Source organism: Balaenoptera acutorostrata, chromosome 20 (genome assembly GCF_949987535.1).
Source record: "Balaenoptera acutorostrata chromosome 20, mBalAcu1.1, whole genome shotgun sequence".
NCBI classification, from domain to species: Eukaryota; Metazoa; Chordata; class Mammalia; order Artiodactyla; family Balaenopteridae; genus Balaenoptera; species Balaenoptera acutorostrata.
The window spans coordinates 19,061,183-19,078,179 of record NC_080083.1 but is presented as its reverse complement, the minus strand read 5'-3'; the positions used below and the strand labels follow the sequence as shown (position 1 = coordinate 19,078,179).

General features: G+C 38.1%; 1 protein-coding gene across 3 annotated transcripts in view; it reads left to right on the top strand.

Annotated features, from left to right (window-relative positions):
* The window catches only part of MYO1D (myosin ID), a 355,807-nt gene that overhangs the window by 153,240 nt on the left and 185,570 nt on the right, over window positions 1-16,997 (top strand). For 2 of the 3 annotated variants that reach the window (XM_007190161.2, XM_028168535.2), the window contains exon 16: window positions 7,981-8,188. In XM_007190161.2, the coding sequence (XP_007190223.1) occupies window positions 7,981-8,188 (208 nt within the window). Of the gene's footprint in view, window positions 1-7,980; window positions 8,189-11,849; window positions 12,142-16,997 lie in introns of those variants that run through there. The other variant, XM_028168534.2, reaches the window with a different exon arrangement.

The following is a 16,997-nucleotide window of genomic DNA, read 5'->3' as shown; positions in this document are numbered from 1 at the left end:
GGTAGAAATAGTAAGTTATTAGCCATATAAATCTGGAGTTCCGGGAAGAAGTCCAGGCTGGAAATAGAAATTTGGGAGTTATTGGTATACAGATTGTATATAAAGTCTTGGAACTGGATAGAAAAGAGGAGGAGGCCCATGCCAACATTTAGGTTTGTGATCTGACATGAAAGAACCAGCAAAGAGAAGAGAAGAAGCAACGAAGAAGATAGAAGAAATATCAGAAGAGGGTTATGTCACAGAAGCCAAGAGAAGATGGCATTTCAAGAAGAAAAGTACAGTTATCATATTAAATGTTGCTGTGCCATCAAGTAAGATAAAAGCAGAAGCTTAACCGTTAGACTAGGCAACATAGAGGTCAAAGGAGAAAAGGCTGGACAGAGCCCCATTTGAGCAGGATGGGCAAGTGAAGTGAGAAGTTGGATGTCTCTGGACAACTCAAGAATGTGTGCTGTGAATGAGAGCAGAGAAAAATAGAAGCAGCAGCCAGAGTGGAATGTGAGGTCAAGGAGATACTAGAAAATGTTTGTATGCAGGTGGGGATGATTCAGAACAGAGGGAGAAACCAGCGACACAGGAGGGAGGGAGATAATTGTAATAATAACATCCTTGAGAAGGCAAGGAATAAAATCCCAAGCACAAGTGGAAGGTTTGTCAGCTTTAGATGGGAGCAGGGATGCTTCACCCTTAGCAACAGGATGAAAGGCAGAGAATATGAATACAGATGCAGGAAGCCTCGAAGCTTGGCTGATGGCAAAGATGAAGATGTTCCTATCTGATTGCTTCTATTTCCTTAATAAAGTATGAGGCAAGGTCATGAGCTGAGAGTGAAGATTAGGAGATGTGGTGTAGGAGGTTGGAGGGGAAATGAAAATACTCATTTTGGAGAGTGGGAAAGCATAGGTGTGTATGGTAGTTTTGCTGCTAGGAAGATCTGAGCGCCCACTTGACATTTGAGGTTATAAGTGTACAGTGACACCACCTAGCCACTGTGTTGTTCTCCACCAGTGTTCAGCTACTTGTGTGAAGAAGTGAGAGGGATTTACACTAATTGGAGACTCTTGGAATGAATAAAACTTTATAGCAGAGTAGCCTAGAAAATTGAAACAGTTTTATATTGATCAAAAGGTTATGCTCAGGGCTTCCCTGGTGGCGCAGTGGTTGAGAATCTGCCTGCTAATGCAGGGGACACGGGTTCGAGCCCTGGTCTGGGAAGATCCCACATGCCACGGAGCAGCTGGGCCCGTGAGCCACAATTGCTGAGCCTGCGCGTCTGGAGCCTGTGCCCCGCGACGGGAGGGGCCGCGATAGAGAAAGGCCCGCGCACCGCGATGAAGAGCGGTCCCCGCACCGCGATGAAGAGTGGCCCCCGCTTGCCGCAACTGGAGAAAGCCCTCGCACGAACCGAAGACCCAACACAGCCAAAAATAAATAAATAAATAAAAAGGTTATGCTCAAAACTGATCATTTTCCTTATTGAAATCATACTGTTCTTTAAATTTGGGGTTTTTTTAATTGAAGCTGTCGAGTAGGAATGTTGTCATGAGTAGAGATGTGTTCATTCTGAGTCTTGACTTCATACAGTGTCAAATTATATTAATAGGAAGATTGTTAGTCCCTTGTCATTACTCAGAATTCTAGCAATTACTCAATTGTAGTATTGATTTTTGTGTTGTCGTGTATATAAGATCAGCAGAAGTTAAGTATTAGAATGAGCAGGGTGGGAATGGGTAACTATAGGATGGGGCTGAACTAAAAGTATATTTACCTAAAATATATATTTATCTAACTAAAAATATATTATCATGACACCATGATAATAGAAGCCATGGAAAGAAGTTGAAATAAGAGAATAAGCAAGCTTGATTTGGAGGGGACAAGGACTTTTGCAAGTGCATATCCTCACTCTTAATCTCTTTATGCACCTATTTTACTTTCAACTCAAGATGTTTGGTGTGTTTTTTGGCATGAAAGACATGCTATAAGGATTGGATTCTGTTTTCTAATACTCATGTAAAAATAGAAAAGATTAAAAAGAAACTATGAATTTCAAATATGATGGTCTTAGGAGTACAAGCTTAAATCTGCCATTCCCACTCCAGAACATCCCCCAATAATATAAAATATGTGTATTTAAAGCCACGTTAATGCATAGCCACACTATGGAATCAAAAGGGGGATTCTCAGTGAACCTCCTAAATACCTCCTAAGATGTGAATCACTCCTAAATACAATATGAAGCAGACATGAAGACCCAGAAGTAAGCCAAGGTCACAGTTTTAAGGAAAGACTGCCTTGTGAGGCTTGAGCTGCCATTCAGGAAGCATCTCAGCTACTGTGCTGGAGTTTACCCAGCTGCAGCACCGGGAGGTTGCCATAATGGCCAGGGCAAGTAACCGCCTCAGCAACTGTAACGGAGACATCATAGGTATATTGGCCAAGACTCAGGAAGCAAAAGTAGCCACCTAACAAGAGGCCAACAAAGGCCAAGATGTACACGTACATAGAAGGACTCTGGGGAAGGAGACGAGATAACAGTCAAACATCTGAGAAAGGCCAGACCAATGAAAAAGAGACAATAAGCTCAACAAATAAAAAACCTCACCCCCAAGGGACCAGAGCAAGGAGTGAAAGACATTAGAATAAGCCTATTTCATATTCTCCAAGAGATAAAGGAGAGAATTATGGTCCTAAAATAGGAATACAAAGTTAGAAACAAGAACAGGTAGTTATTAAAAAGAACTAATTAGAGATTTAGAAAATGAAAACCAGATCAAGCACAATGAAAGAGTGAATTGTCCATCAATAGAAGGAGTCAGCAATTTGTAGTGTAATCATACAATGGTTACTAATCAGCATTAAAGAGAATGAATGGCTAATACAGCAACAACATGGATGAATAAAACATTATGCTGAAAAGAAGTCACCAAAGAGTAATTTCTTGATGCTGCCATTTATATGAAGTTTAAGAACAGATAGAAATCAGAGCAGTGCTTTGCTCTGGGTTGGGGGTTGACTGGAAAGGGGGAAGGGCAATGGGGGAACTCTTTGAGATTATGGAGATGATCTGTAACTTGATTGGCATGTCAGTTCCATAGGTGTACACATTTTTCAAACTTACTGATTCGTGTACTTAAACGTGTGCATTTTACTATACATAAAGTTTACCACAATTAGAAAAATTTTTTTCTTAAATAAACTTCTTTTAAACAACTTAGTGAGCTAGAAGATCAAGCTGAAGACTTCTTCCAGACCTCTTCACAAAGAAAAAGAGATGGAAAGTACTAAAGAATGGTCAAGCTGCGTGTAAGGTTGATCCAGGAGGGCCAAAAGCCATCTAACTGGAACTCCAGAAGGAAAGAAGAGTCTAGGGGTCAGATTGAAAGAATACACTGAGTGTAAAACATATGAAGTTTTTTAATGGAACTTAAGTACATTATGTTCACTTTCAGAGTGTTAGACATAAATAAAAATGCTTAGAGCTCCCAAGAAGAAAGGCAAACTACCTATGAGGGAGTGAGACTCATACTGACATCAGACTTCTCATTAGCAACATTCAGTGTAAACAAAGGAGCAGTATCTTCATAGTGAAGGGGAATGAAGTGTATGCTTAGAATTTTATTCCATACCAAGTTATCATTCAGGAGTGTGGGCAAAATAAAAACGTTTTCTGACATATATAGGCTCAGAGAGTTTACTATTCTGAGAGGGTCATAGACCCCCGGAAAAATCTCTAGAGGGTATACTTTAGCAAAAAGGAGAATAAATGCAGGAGGGAAATATGGAATGCAAAAAAGCAACATTGAACAAATAAGTAGGTAAAACTTTTTGTGAAATCTGAACAAGTATTGATTGTAAGGGGGAAAAAGAAGTCTGTAGTAATCATTTGCAACAAAAATTAAAATAGTGAGAAATATAGAGAAGTAAAGACTTTTTTACTCCTTATGGGAAGAATATAGATGTTAATTAACTAGACAGGAAATAGTATGTATTTTTACATAAATAAATTTTTACATATTTAATTTTTCAGAATGATAATAATAATAGTGCTGACATCGTGAAGTGCTCCCACCATATGTACCCGGCACTGTTTTAAACAATCTGCATGTAGTCTGTCCCTAAAGCTGACAACCAGATGAGGAGAGTGTGTTACCCCCATTTTATGCAGATGAGGAAACCGAGGCACACAAAGGTTAAGGAACTTGCCTCAGGTCACGGAGCCAGGTAGTGGTGTAGCCGTGTCTGAGCGCAGGCAGTTGCCTCCTGAACCTACCGTCTTTAAGAGTGCACCGCCTCACAACTGAATGTGCGGCTTTATCAGAGGAAGGAATAAAATGGAATAAAGAAAACTCAGTCTACCCAAGAGAAAACGGTAAAAAGCAACGAAAAGAAAGCACAACTAATAGAAAACATTAAATGAGAAGTTGAGAAAATTGAAACATATTAATAATCACAATAAAAGTGTCAGACTTGCCCTTTAAAAGACAGAATTGTGGAAGTCTCTCCAGTTGATGACTACGTAAGTCGAGATTAGGTCCTCTCTACTAGAGTCATCTAGGAAGAGTGCTGGATGAGATGGTGGGATGTGCATCTGGAAGATGGTCTATCCCTCCTCTGCAGGCTGTGTTTATCTGCCACTTTACATAAAATGAGTTTGTTCACATTGAAAAATTGACATTTTATTGTCATACTGATTGAACTAATTAACAGTGGGACATGGGGTAGGATGGAAGGTGTGTAGGACATTGGATGAATGTTTTCAGTCCTGGTGGGAGAAAAAGTAATATTTTCCGCAATGAGTTTGTGCTTTTAGATTCTGCAGATTTTTTGTAAGCTAGCTTTGAACCTAAATTTCTACTTGTCACTTTCATTTTCATTCTTTTATTGGAAAAGAGGAGGATTTTAAATGTACCGATAACCTTAAAAGCTGCTAAAGTCTTTCAGGGAGGTAAAACTAGTCAGAAAGCAGATGAATTTAGCTTTTTAATTTGCAAGTTCAGGATGCTGGTTTGCTGAAGAACTTGGGGCATGCCCTTGACCGTCAGGAAGAAAGGAAGGACGCCATTAACCTGATGTGTTAGCTGAGCAGTGTGGCAGTAGGATTGCTTCTAGTTTCTGCAACATGCCTAAAACTTTAAACAAATGCCATTACTCCCTGTTGACTCTTATTCTATCGAGAGTTTTATAATGAATTTGGAAGTTTTTAGATTTTATTTCCTTTTTTCACATGACGTTGCTTAATATTACCTTTCTCTTCATATTAGAACTCTTTGGTTTCTGTTTCTGTCTCTATCTGGCAAGTGACTAGACTTTTAAATGTATTTTCTTCCATTCTTTCATTCAGTAGATATCTCGTTCCTCATTGTATGGTGGACAACACGATAGGCACATGGCATATAGTGGGGGACAAAACAAAATTCCTGCCTTCATGGTACCCATAGACTGACATTCAACAGACAAACACACAAATCAATATGATTACAAACTGTGATGAATGGTGTGAGGAAAAGAAACCCATCTGGCTGCCCTAGAGAGGAATAATGGGGGTGAGGGTTGATGGTTGATGAAGGAAAATCAAAAAAAGACTCTAAGGAGTCTCAGCCTTTCAAAGAGTAGATTAAAAAGCATTCCAGGCAATGGGAACAGCATATGCAAAGTCTCCAAAGCAAGAAAGAGGCAACCGCATTACAAGACCCTAAAGAAGGCCAAGGTGACTAGAGTAGAATAATGAAAGCAAGAGAGCAGTAAAAGATAAAAATGATGTGAGGTTTTTTGGAATACTACTCTGGCTGCTAAATATGCAGAATGGATTGAAGAGGAAATGCAAAACAGGTTAGGAGTCTATTGTAGTAAACTTGATGGTGGCTTATATTAGGATTGTAGCAGTAAAGATGAGAATAGTTGAATTTTAAATATATTTTTGAGGTGGAGTCAATAGACTTGATGATGGATTAGAAGGAATGATAGAGAAGAAAAAGGATCAAATATGACTCCCAGGATTCTGGCTTTAGTAACTGAGGACATTGAGGTAGGAAGGACTGAAAGAGGAATTTAAGATGCCTTTAGGTCTATATAGGCATTGGATATGTGAGTCTGAAGCTCAGAACTGAGAACTGGACTTGGGATAATAAATGCATGAGTTGAAAAATAAAGTGGATGGAATAGATGAAGTGACGTGGGAGGTTGTACATAGAAGAGGGCCTGATATGAGCTCTGGGACACTCCAACATTTGGGGGTCCAGTAATGAGGAGTTGCCAGAAAATGAGATTGAGCAGAGATACCCAGAGAGACAGAAGGAAGCCAGGGAGAGTGTGCTGTTGTGGAAGCTAAGATGGAAATCAGGAAAAGAGAGAGACATCAAGAAGAAGGGATCAGGTGCCCCTTAGATACATAGTATCTTAACCAGAAATGTGTAAAGCCCTAGGAGGAAAGCGTGAAGACTCCTGAAAGGCACGAAAGTAGACTTGAACTAATGGAATGATATCCCTTTTTCTTGGATAGGACAACTCGACATCATAGCTAAATTTAATGAATTTAACATGGGAACCCAATAAAAATACCAGAAAGGATTCATTTGTTTTGTGATAGTTTTTCCCTGGAACTATGCAAATTGATTCTAAAGTTCATATAGAAAAATGAACACATAGGAATATCTAGAAAAACCTTTAAAAAGGAAAAGAAGGAGAAGAGACCACCAGATATTAAAATATACTTATAACATCTATAATTAGAAATTTGCAGTACTGATGGGGGCAGAGGGACAGACAAAGCAATGAAACAGACCAGAAAGCCCAGAAATGAACTGAAGTACATATGAAAATTTAGCATATGATAAAATGGCATATTAAATCAGAGGGAGAAAGACAGATGTTTTAGTAAATAATATCGGAAATAGCCTTTTGTCAAAAGTTGGATCCGTATCGTATGGACCCATATCAAAATAAACTCCAAATGGATCAGAGATCTAAATGTAAAAAATGAAAACATATAAGTACTAGAAGAACCCATAGGTGAATTACTCTGTAACCTGAATGTGAGGAAAGCCTTTCTCACTATGACTTAAAATTCAGATGCAGTATGTGAAAAACATTACTAAATAGACTACATGTATTAAACAACTTTGCACCAAGGGTGCAGGAAAAGCACTGCAGTAGGCAGCCTTCTAAGCTGGTCCCAGTGATCCCCACCTACTGGTATTCACACTTGTGGAATCCCCTTCCTGTGAGTGTGGGCTGGCCCTAGTGAATTGCTTCTAGCAAAATGGAATACGTCAAAAGTGATGGGATGTCGCTTGTGAGATTAGGCTACAAAAGGCTGAGACTCTGTGACTACTGTCTTGCTCACGGTCACCCTCACGAAGAAGCTGATGTGTAGTAAACTAACCTATGAGAGGGCCACGTATTGAGGAACTGTTGGCTGCTTGGATGTAGAATTGCAAATGATCTGTGTATTGACCTTATGTGCAGAACTGTGCTTAGTTTTCTTTTAGTGATGATAGTTTATCTGAAGATCTGCTTGATGTCCTTTGAAGCGAGTCATATTGTTCATAAGTAATGTTTTGTTCCTTCCCCAGTCATTTACCAGTTCAAAAACCCATGATAGAGGCATCCTTTTCTTGTTTCTGTTTGTAAAGACAATGCTTCCAAGGTTACGACATTACAAATAATATTTGCTGCAAGTTTTTGGCAAATAGCTTTTATTAAATTAAGGAATACCCTTCTAATCCTTGTTTGGTGAGTGTTGTATTTTATTGAAGGAGTGTTGTATTTTATTGAAGGAGTGTTGTATTTTATTGAAGCCTTTTTCTATGACTCTTATCAGGCTAATGAAATTCATCCCTATTCCTAGTTTGCTAAGAAGTTTTTTTTTTTCTTTCTTTCTATGAAGCATCTTGAATTTTATTGGATAGCTTTTCTGCATCTATTGATACCATATGGTTTTTCTCCCTTAATCCGTGCCCTGTTCTTTTTTTCATCCAGGTACAAAATGATCTCTGAATTCACCTGGCCCAACCATGACCTCCCTTCAGACAAAGAGGCTGTCAAGAAACTGATTAAACATTGTGGCTTTCAGGATGATGTAGCTTATGGGAAGACCAAAATTTTCATTCGAACACCCCAAACATTGTTTACCTTGGAAGAGCTCCGTGCCCAGATGCTCGTAAGGATTGTCCTCTTTCTACAAAAGGTAATTTAATATTTTATATATAAGGATAAGACCTTAGTTTTATGTTCTTAAAGATGAGTTGAATGTTTTCTTTGATTCAAGAAATGTTCACGATGGTATATTTTTTGCATCTATATGCATATCTTAAGAGTGTTTTCTGTTGCCTTCACACATGGAAAACTTACTGGGCTGCGTGAACTCAAAATTATTTTATCCTCAGAACTCTGAAGCTATTTTGTCTTCTGGTATTTAGAATCAGAGAGATGTCTGAAGCAGTCTGGTTTTTGTCTCTTGCAGTTAACTGAGTTGTTTGCCTCAGCTTAACTGCATAAAGGACTTTTTCTATCTTATAATTCAAAAGCTTGACCAGCCTGTGTGAAACCACCTCCCTCACCCATCACGACCCACCACCAGCACTTGCCAAGGTGTGCAGTGCTCACTCAACGATCCTCATAAGACCATGGTACCTGTCATCATTGATCTGTGCAGGGCCCCTTCTCATTTCATTCAATCACTCAGGTATTTCTTTTTATCCCTCTTACCCATTTCCATACCTTCTGATTGAACCATTTTAATGTAAAAAAATTATATATGCATATAAAAAGAAATCGTGTTCCTCTAGGAGAATGTCCTTGGGGTATCCATCAGGGGAAAGGTGGCTGGGTCATTGGGTATATGTAGACCTAATTGGTATAAGTAGTGCCAGGCTCCTCTCCAGATTGTCTGCCAGTTTGCACATCACCAGTTTGTATGTAGAGGTTACTATGTGCCCACATCCTTCCAGTATCATCCAGGTACCTAAATTTTGCCAGACTAGTAAGTATAATGATATCTCATTGTTGTTTTACTTCCTATTTCTCTGATTACCATTGAATTTGAGCATCTCATTAAATGCTTGTTTGCTTTTTGGGGTTTCCTATAAACTGCCTGTTCATATCTTTTATCCATTTTTCTACTGTAATTGGTATCATTTTCTTGTTGATTAGCAGGAATTCCTCGGCTATTTTAGACATTAATCTCTTATTCACTTTAGATATTATAAATATATTCTCCTATTCTGTCGGCATTCTAATGAACTTTCTAATGTGCTTTGTTGAAGAGAATCCTTAATTTTGACATAATCAAATTCTTCGATTTTTTTTTTTTTGGCCTTATATTTTGTGCCTTGGAATTTTATTTAAGAGGGCTTTCCTTGTATCTAGGTCACAAAGGTACTATCCTGTGTTTTCTTCTATGAACTGTATAGTTTTACCTTTCACATTTAGGTCTTTAATCCATTCAGAATCCATCTATGTATGTGGTTCTCTCTAGGAATCCAGTTTTACTTTCTTCTGTATGGTGAGCAAGTTTTCTCAATACCATCTAAATACTAAATAATCTGTTCTTTCCCTATTGATTTGTGGTGCCACTTTTATTATGTATGAAGTTTATATATATATATATATATATATACATATACATATATACGTATTCTGTTTCTGAGTGCTCTATTCTGTTCCATTTTTGTATCTGCCTCTTTTCATACTAATGCCATATAGTTTTTATCGTAGTATGTTTTAGTATATGGTAGGATAAGTCCATCTTCTCTACTCTTCTTTATTGAGGTTGATTATTCTATACATAGACCTTTATTCTGTAATATAAATTTTAATCTGTTTATTGAGTTCATTAAATTCAACAATACTTTTTATTAGGATTGCATTGAATTTATAGGTTAATTTGAAAGGATTAACATTTTTATAATATTAAATCATCTTAAGAGTATTGAATAGGCTTATTTAAATCATTTTTTTGACTTTTAGACTTAGAGAGGTCTTATGAAGTCATAGTTAATTCCTAGATATTTTATTGTTTTTGTAGCTGCTGTGCTTTTATTATTGTGTTTCTATTATATTTTCTATGTGTCAGTGTTGGTATAGAGAAGTAATATTGGCTTATGTTGGTTTAACTGTATCCAGAATGAAACGTTTCTTGATTCATATTTGTTGATTCTATTAGTTTTTCTGGGTAAAAGATTATATCATATGCAGATTATAAAAGTTCTCTTCCAATTGCCAAGATGTTTCTGAGTGTTGGTCTCGTTCATTTATTTTTCCTAGAACTCAGGAAAACTTTTGAAGTGGAATACTAAATTCTGTTTCATCTTAGAACAGTTTCCTTCTATTAATTGTTTTTTTTAATATTGCTTTTACTCCGTTCTGTTTTCTTTCTCAAGACAGCTTGTAAATTTGCAAGGTGAATCTCTGTTTTTTGTCTGCCATAGTAAGTTATTTTCACGCATCTGTTCTTCTGTATATTCAAATCCTTACTTTTGATCTTCCCTACTTAGCAGTGGGATATTTTGTTGTTGCAGATCTGCTACTTTGTCTTTCTTCTTCATACCTATCCAAGACATTGACCAGACTCAGGGGTTGGCCCTGAGCCAGGGTGACCATACCTCTCAGTTTGGTTGGGAAAGTCCTGGCTTATGACTGTGATCTGTTGTAAATATTAGTAGGAAACCTTTCACTCTCAAAGTGTCCCAGCATGGGTGACAAATGATACAATAGTCACCCTACCGTGAACTCACTTTCTTTCCACTTGTTGGCTGGTAGAATCCTCTTCTTAAATCTACATCGGCATTTTGTTTACTTCTTTCACAATTGTCAGTGTCCCACAGACTTCAACCTGTTGCAGCCTGTCAGCCAAAGATGGGGCCCACCCTGTCCCTCCCCACCCCAGGACCCAGCTCTTACAGAAAAGGTTGAATTCCAGATCTTTCTCAGTCCTCTCTCTCTACAGCACCTCTGCTTGCTTTCTGGTGAGAAATTACAATTTCTACCTAGAAAAGAGAGGTTCTAAAAGACAAGGGATGGCTGCTTCAAAAACCATCACCTGCGCCATGGAGGGAAAGCTGTCCAGTCTTCTCTGTGGTGTAGATCTTGCATTTCTTAACCATAAGGCAGTGAGTAGGGGATGACCTCCCTCTAAATTCTCAGGCACACCATCCTAGAGTACGATACACGTGATCTACTGATTATGTTCTTCGAACCAACTCCACGGGCCATAAAATTAGTGAGCATTTCAGTTTCTGGGAAGAGGTCATCAGTCACCTAACTTTCCATGTGACGTGTTTTCAATTTTTCTGTTTCCTTATGGGAATGTAGTGTGACGCTGTAGAGGCGGCATCAGGAGATGCTATTTTAAACAAGACTCCCCAGCAATTGATTTTTTTAATTTCCTTTTTAAATAAAAATTAGCTTTGTCTTTTTTATTGTATAATTAAAGTGCGCTCATTGTAAAAACAAATTCAAACCATAATGAAAAGTATAAGGAAATCCATGGGAAACCACCTAAAATCCCACCATCCAAAGGTAACACACCAAGTGTGTGAATTTTTTCCATTCTTATCAGTAAGAAATGCTACCTCGTTTCTACTATTTCATTTTTTATTTTCATGACTACTGGCAAGGGTGTGTTTATTGGCTTTTTGGATTGCCTCCTCTGTTACTCATTTTTATCAGTGGCCCATTTTTCTGTTGGATTGTTTGCCTTTTTCTTAGGAATTTCTGGGAGCTATTATCTTTATGTGTTGCAGCTATTTTTCCCAAGCTGTCATTTGTCATTTGATTCTGTTCATGGTATACTCTTTGATGTGAAATTTTTTCACTGAATGTAATGAAATATGTCTTTTTCTTTATAGTTTTTGAGTTTCTTCCAGAAACAAATTATAGATCTGGGATTTCATTTTGTACATGGTGTGATGTAAGGGTCCAACTCTATTTTGATCCAGGTATTCAATTCCATTTATTTAAAAAATTCCTCTCTTTTTTCCACTAAATTGAAATCCCACCTTTGTCTAATATTAAATGCCTATATATGCTTGAATCTATTTCAGGACTCACTATTTTGTTCCATGGTCAACTCCTATGCCAGAATCATACTGTGTTTATTATAGTACATCTTAATAGGTTTTAACATGTGAGAACATGGCTTTCAGTACCTGTTCTGTGCCTTAGTAGAGATTCAGTGTCAAGTTGGAAGAATCAGTGATGTTGCCTAAAACCAGAACCTCCAAAATTAATTGTTCTTAAAGGAATAAACTGTATAACCACAAAGATTGCAGAGGAGATACAAACTATGTTGCTTTCTGATTCATAAAAAAATGTCTAGTTCTCCACTGTCACCATCTAAACCATTAACCACTTGGTATCAAGAATTATGGATAATCCGTGCAGTGCATCTTGTTTCTCTTCATATACTTGGTCATATGCTTGACATTTTAGAGGATTTTTTTTTTTTAATATTTTCCATAGATTTTTTTTTTATTTTATTATTTATTTATTTATTTTTGGCTGTGTTGGGTCTTCGGTTCGTGCGAGGGCTTTCTCTAGTTGCGGCAAGTGGGGGCCACTCTTCATCGCGGTGCGGGGACCGCTCTTCATCGCGGTGCGCGGGCCTTTCACTATCGCGGCCCCTCCCGTTGCGGGGCACAGACTCCAGACGCGCAGGCTCAGTAGTTGTGGCTCACGGACCCAGCTGCTCCGTGGCATGTGGGATCTTCCCAGACCAGGGCTCGAACCCGTGTCCCCTGCATTAGCAGGCAGACTCTCAACCACTGCGCCACCAGGGAAGCCCTAGAGGATTTTTGAAATTGCTAGAAATATCTTTTTTTAAGAAATAACCCTCTAGATTTCAAAGAATTTTATTGGTTTTATAGTACATAAGTAATAGCAATACAAGTTCATGTAGAATCGTGAAAAAATATAAATCCTTTTATAGTTTTAAAATGTAATTTTCTTTTATATTATACATAAATTTAAATCATAACATACCATTGTACAATATTTTTTGTTATAACTTTACACGTGTAAACACTAATTTGCGTATTTATAATAACTGACTTAGTCCTTAATATGATTTACCAGCGTTTCCGCAATCTGTCTGCTGTTACTGGATGTTTGGGTATTTCCAGTGATACATTCTTACAGGTCCCATTGCAGGGCACATCTCTGTTTACTTAGAGTACTGCCTGACACCAAGTTCAGTAATGATACCTGTTGTTATTACTACTGCTACTGGTCTTACTGCTATTAAGTATTTGTAAACATCCTCGATTATTTTCTTGGAATAAACTCATAGACACAAAATTGTTGGGTTAAAAGATGCGTACTTTTCAGATTTTCTATACCTGCTATCAAATGGCTTCCAGAAAGATTGTGCCGGTGTATGGTCCCACCAACTGATGAGTGAAAGAGCTTGCCTCACTGAAGCACTGGATATTTTCATTCTTACAAATACCCTTTCTGGATGACCTAAAATCTGAATGTTTTGCCTGAATACAGGCATACCTCAGAGATACTGCAGGTTCGGTTCCAGATCACCACAAATAAAGCGAATATTGCAATAAAGTAAATTACATGAACTTTTGGTATCCCAGCGCACATACAAGTTATGTTCACATAATACTATAGTCTGCTAAGTATGCAGTAAAATTATATGTAAAAAGAATGTACATACCTTAATTTAAAAACACTTTTATGGCTAAAAAATGCTAACCATCATCTGAGCCTTCAGCGAGTCCTAATCTTTTTGCAGTAGTAACATCAAAGATCACTGATCACAGATCACCATAACACATATAATAATAATGAGAAGGTCATCTGCAAACAGTGACAGTCTGTCTTCTTCTTTTCCAATTTGGATTCCTTTTATTTCTTTTTCTTCTCTGATTGCCATGACTAAAACTTGCAAAACTATATTGAATAATAGTGGTGAGAGTGGGCAACCTTGTCTTATTCCTGATCTTAGAGGAAGTGGTTTCAGTTTTTCACCACTGAGAACGATGAGAAAACCATAATTCAAAAAGAGACATGTACCACAATGTTCATTGCAGCACTATTTACAATAGCCAGGACATGGAAGCAACCCAAGTGTCCATCAACAGATGAATGGATAAAGAAGATGTGGCGCATATATACAATGGAATATTACTCAGCCATAAAAAGAAACGAAATTGAGTTATTTGCAGTGAGGTGAATGGACCTAGAGTCTGTCATACAGAGTGAAGTAAGTCAGAAAGAGAAAAACAAATACCGTATGCTAACACATATGTATGGAATCTAAAAAAAAAATGGTTCTGATGAACCTAGGGGCAGGGCAGGAATAAAGACACAGATGTAGAGAATGGACTTGAGGACACGGGGAGTGGGAAGGGTAAGCTGGGATGAAGTGAGAGAGTGGCATGGACATATATACCAAATGTAAAATAGATAGCTAGTGGGAAGCAGCTGCATAGCACAGGGAGATCAGCTCGGTGCTTTGTGTCCACCTAGAGGGGTGGGATAGGGAGGGTGGGAGGGAGGCTCAAGAGGGAGGCGATATAGGGATATATGTATACATATAGCTGATTTACTTTGTTATACAGCAGAAACTAACAAACCATTGTAAAGCAATTATACTCCAATACGGATGTTAAAAAAAATAACGAGAAGGTTCGAAATATTGTGAGAATTACTGAAATGTGATACAGAGACACGAAGTGAGCAAATGCTGTTGGAAAAGTGGCACTGATCGACTTGCTAGATGCAGGGCCGCCACAAACCTTCAATTTGTAAAAAGAAAAAAAAAATCTGTGAAGGGCAATAAAGTGAGGTATGCCTGTATTTTAAAAATCATTTTAAAAATCATTTTTAAATCATTTTAAAATCATTTTAAAAATACAGGTATGCCTGTATTTTAAAAATCATTTTCTAAGAAGCCCTGGATGTAGTACCGCATGTTTGCATCATTAAATTAAAAGAAATGAAGCTGTGTAGCCAGTGGGATTTTTTTTTTAAGATCATCTTCTCTTCCTTTCACAATACGCAATTGCTTCACTTCCCCACACAACCTCTACACTGGAGCTTGTGTGTGTTCTTTACGTCACATTTGAATGAGAAATCAAATAAGGTGGAATTTCTAGACAGCACTGAAGAAACTACAGTTTTCAGAATTACAGCTTTAAGCAAGGAGGTGCCGAGACATCGGTAGTCAGTTCAGCAGCAAACACACGGGGCTGTCAACATGTGTAATGATTGTTTTAAGTGTGTTGTGCAGCAGAGCTGTCCGAGCTGATTACCTTTTAACTTTTTTCCATCTTCATCCTGTACCTTCCTGATTTGGTGTTTCCTATCATCCATCTTCTATATGTTGTATTCATTAATTCCCAGAAAATAAAGATACTTACTTGTTGTGTGGTTGGGGAGATCCTGAAAGAAGACTATAGTTTTCACTGTTAACTGGTAGTTAACTGTTAACTGATTTTTAATGACAATATCTCACCAAATGCGTTACAAAGCATCACGGTTCTCTAATATTCTATACTCACTTAGTTTTAAATATTTTGCTCTCTTAGAAAAGGAGTGGGGGAGCTTCCCTGGTTGTCCAGCAGTTAAGACTCTGCGCTCCCAATGCAGGGGACCCGGGTTCGATCCCTGGTCAGGGAACTGGATCCCACATGCCACAACTAAAGATCCTGCATGCTGCAACTAAAAAAAGATCCTGCGTGCTGCAACTAAGACCCAACACAGCCAAATAAATAAATATTAAGAAGAGAGAGAGAGCTTATTAAAAAAAAGAAAGAAAGAAAGGAGTGGGGTACAGAACCCCTCAAGAAACTCCCTTATTTTTTTGGTGCATGTATAGTTTTAAATGTATGTTCTCATCTTATGGCATCATAGGACAAGATCAAAATCATCATATAAGGTGATATTAAAAATGGGTTCTCAAAGGGAGATAGATAAGTACTGGGAGACTTCATCTTTTGTGTGGCCATTACCAACAAATATGGAATGAGGTGATGGATTTTGAAGAGTGGCTTTCTTGACCCACCTATAAGACAAATAGATGCTTTTGTGAATTGTGTCTTCTTTTGGGGAAATTGGCCCTTTCTTAAAGGGCATCTATAATCGATTATAGACAGACATCTTAATTGGTCACTGTGTTATGTATTTGGGCCAATTCAGATCACACAGCTTGGATCCTAGCTCTAGGAATAGATTTATCCTTTCCGGTGTGCCGTGTTATAGTTAAGAGGCCAAGGCCCCTCCTCTGCCACGTACTGAAGGCTACTAAGCATAGATATTCTTTCTTAAAGTAATATCTTAAGGCTCTAATCATTTTTCTCCAAGCAATTTGTGGTCACCCTGAGATCACAATTACAACTCCCGAATTCCCCAGCAGCAAGAGCTGCCAGCCCTTTGAAAATTTAAATTATGCTAGCCTCTGACCTGCTCCACACTCGATGCCACGAGTTTTTGTGGGTTTTATTTCAATCCTAAATACGGCTCACAGCTTGTAGCACCCATGACACATGAGCTGTGGGGTCCAGAGTCAAGCTCGAATCTGAAATCAGTTGTCAATCTTCTTTTATAGTCATGTGAAATTACAGACATGTTTATATGGGAAATACAAAAGCTTCATGCTATCAGTGTTCAGATCAGTCAGCCTCCTGGATCACTTGGCTCCCAGAATTTTATTTTTGCTTGTCTGGTATCTGCCTGAAAGGATAGTAGTGGCTTGATTATTAGGTCATAACAAAATTGGTGCAATCTCAAAGGCAGGACAGGGGAGAACAAAGGAATGAGTGGAGGAGAAAGTGTGGAAAAGATGTGGATGAGAAAAAAAGGTGATGTAACGCTGAGAAAGGAGGAAAAGACATCAAGTTAGTGAAATAAAATACTCAAAATGTAGTCTAAAATGACATGTGATTGTCGTTTCTAATTTTATGTGGAATTCAAGATGGAATTGTAGAGGGCTTCCCTGGTGGCACAGTGGTTGAGAATCCACCTGCCAATGCAGGGGACACGGG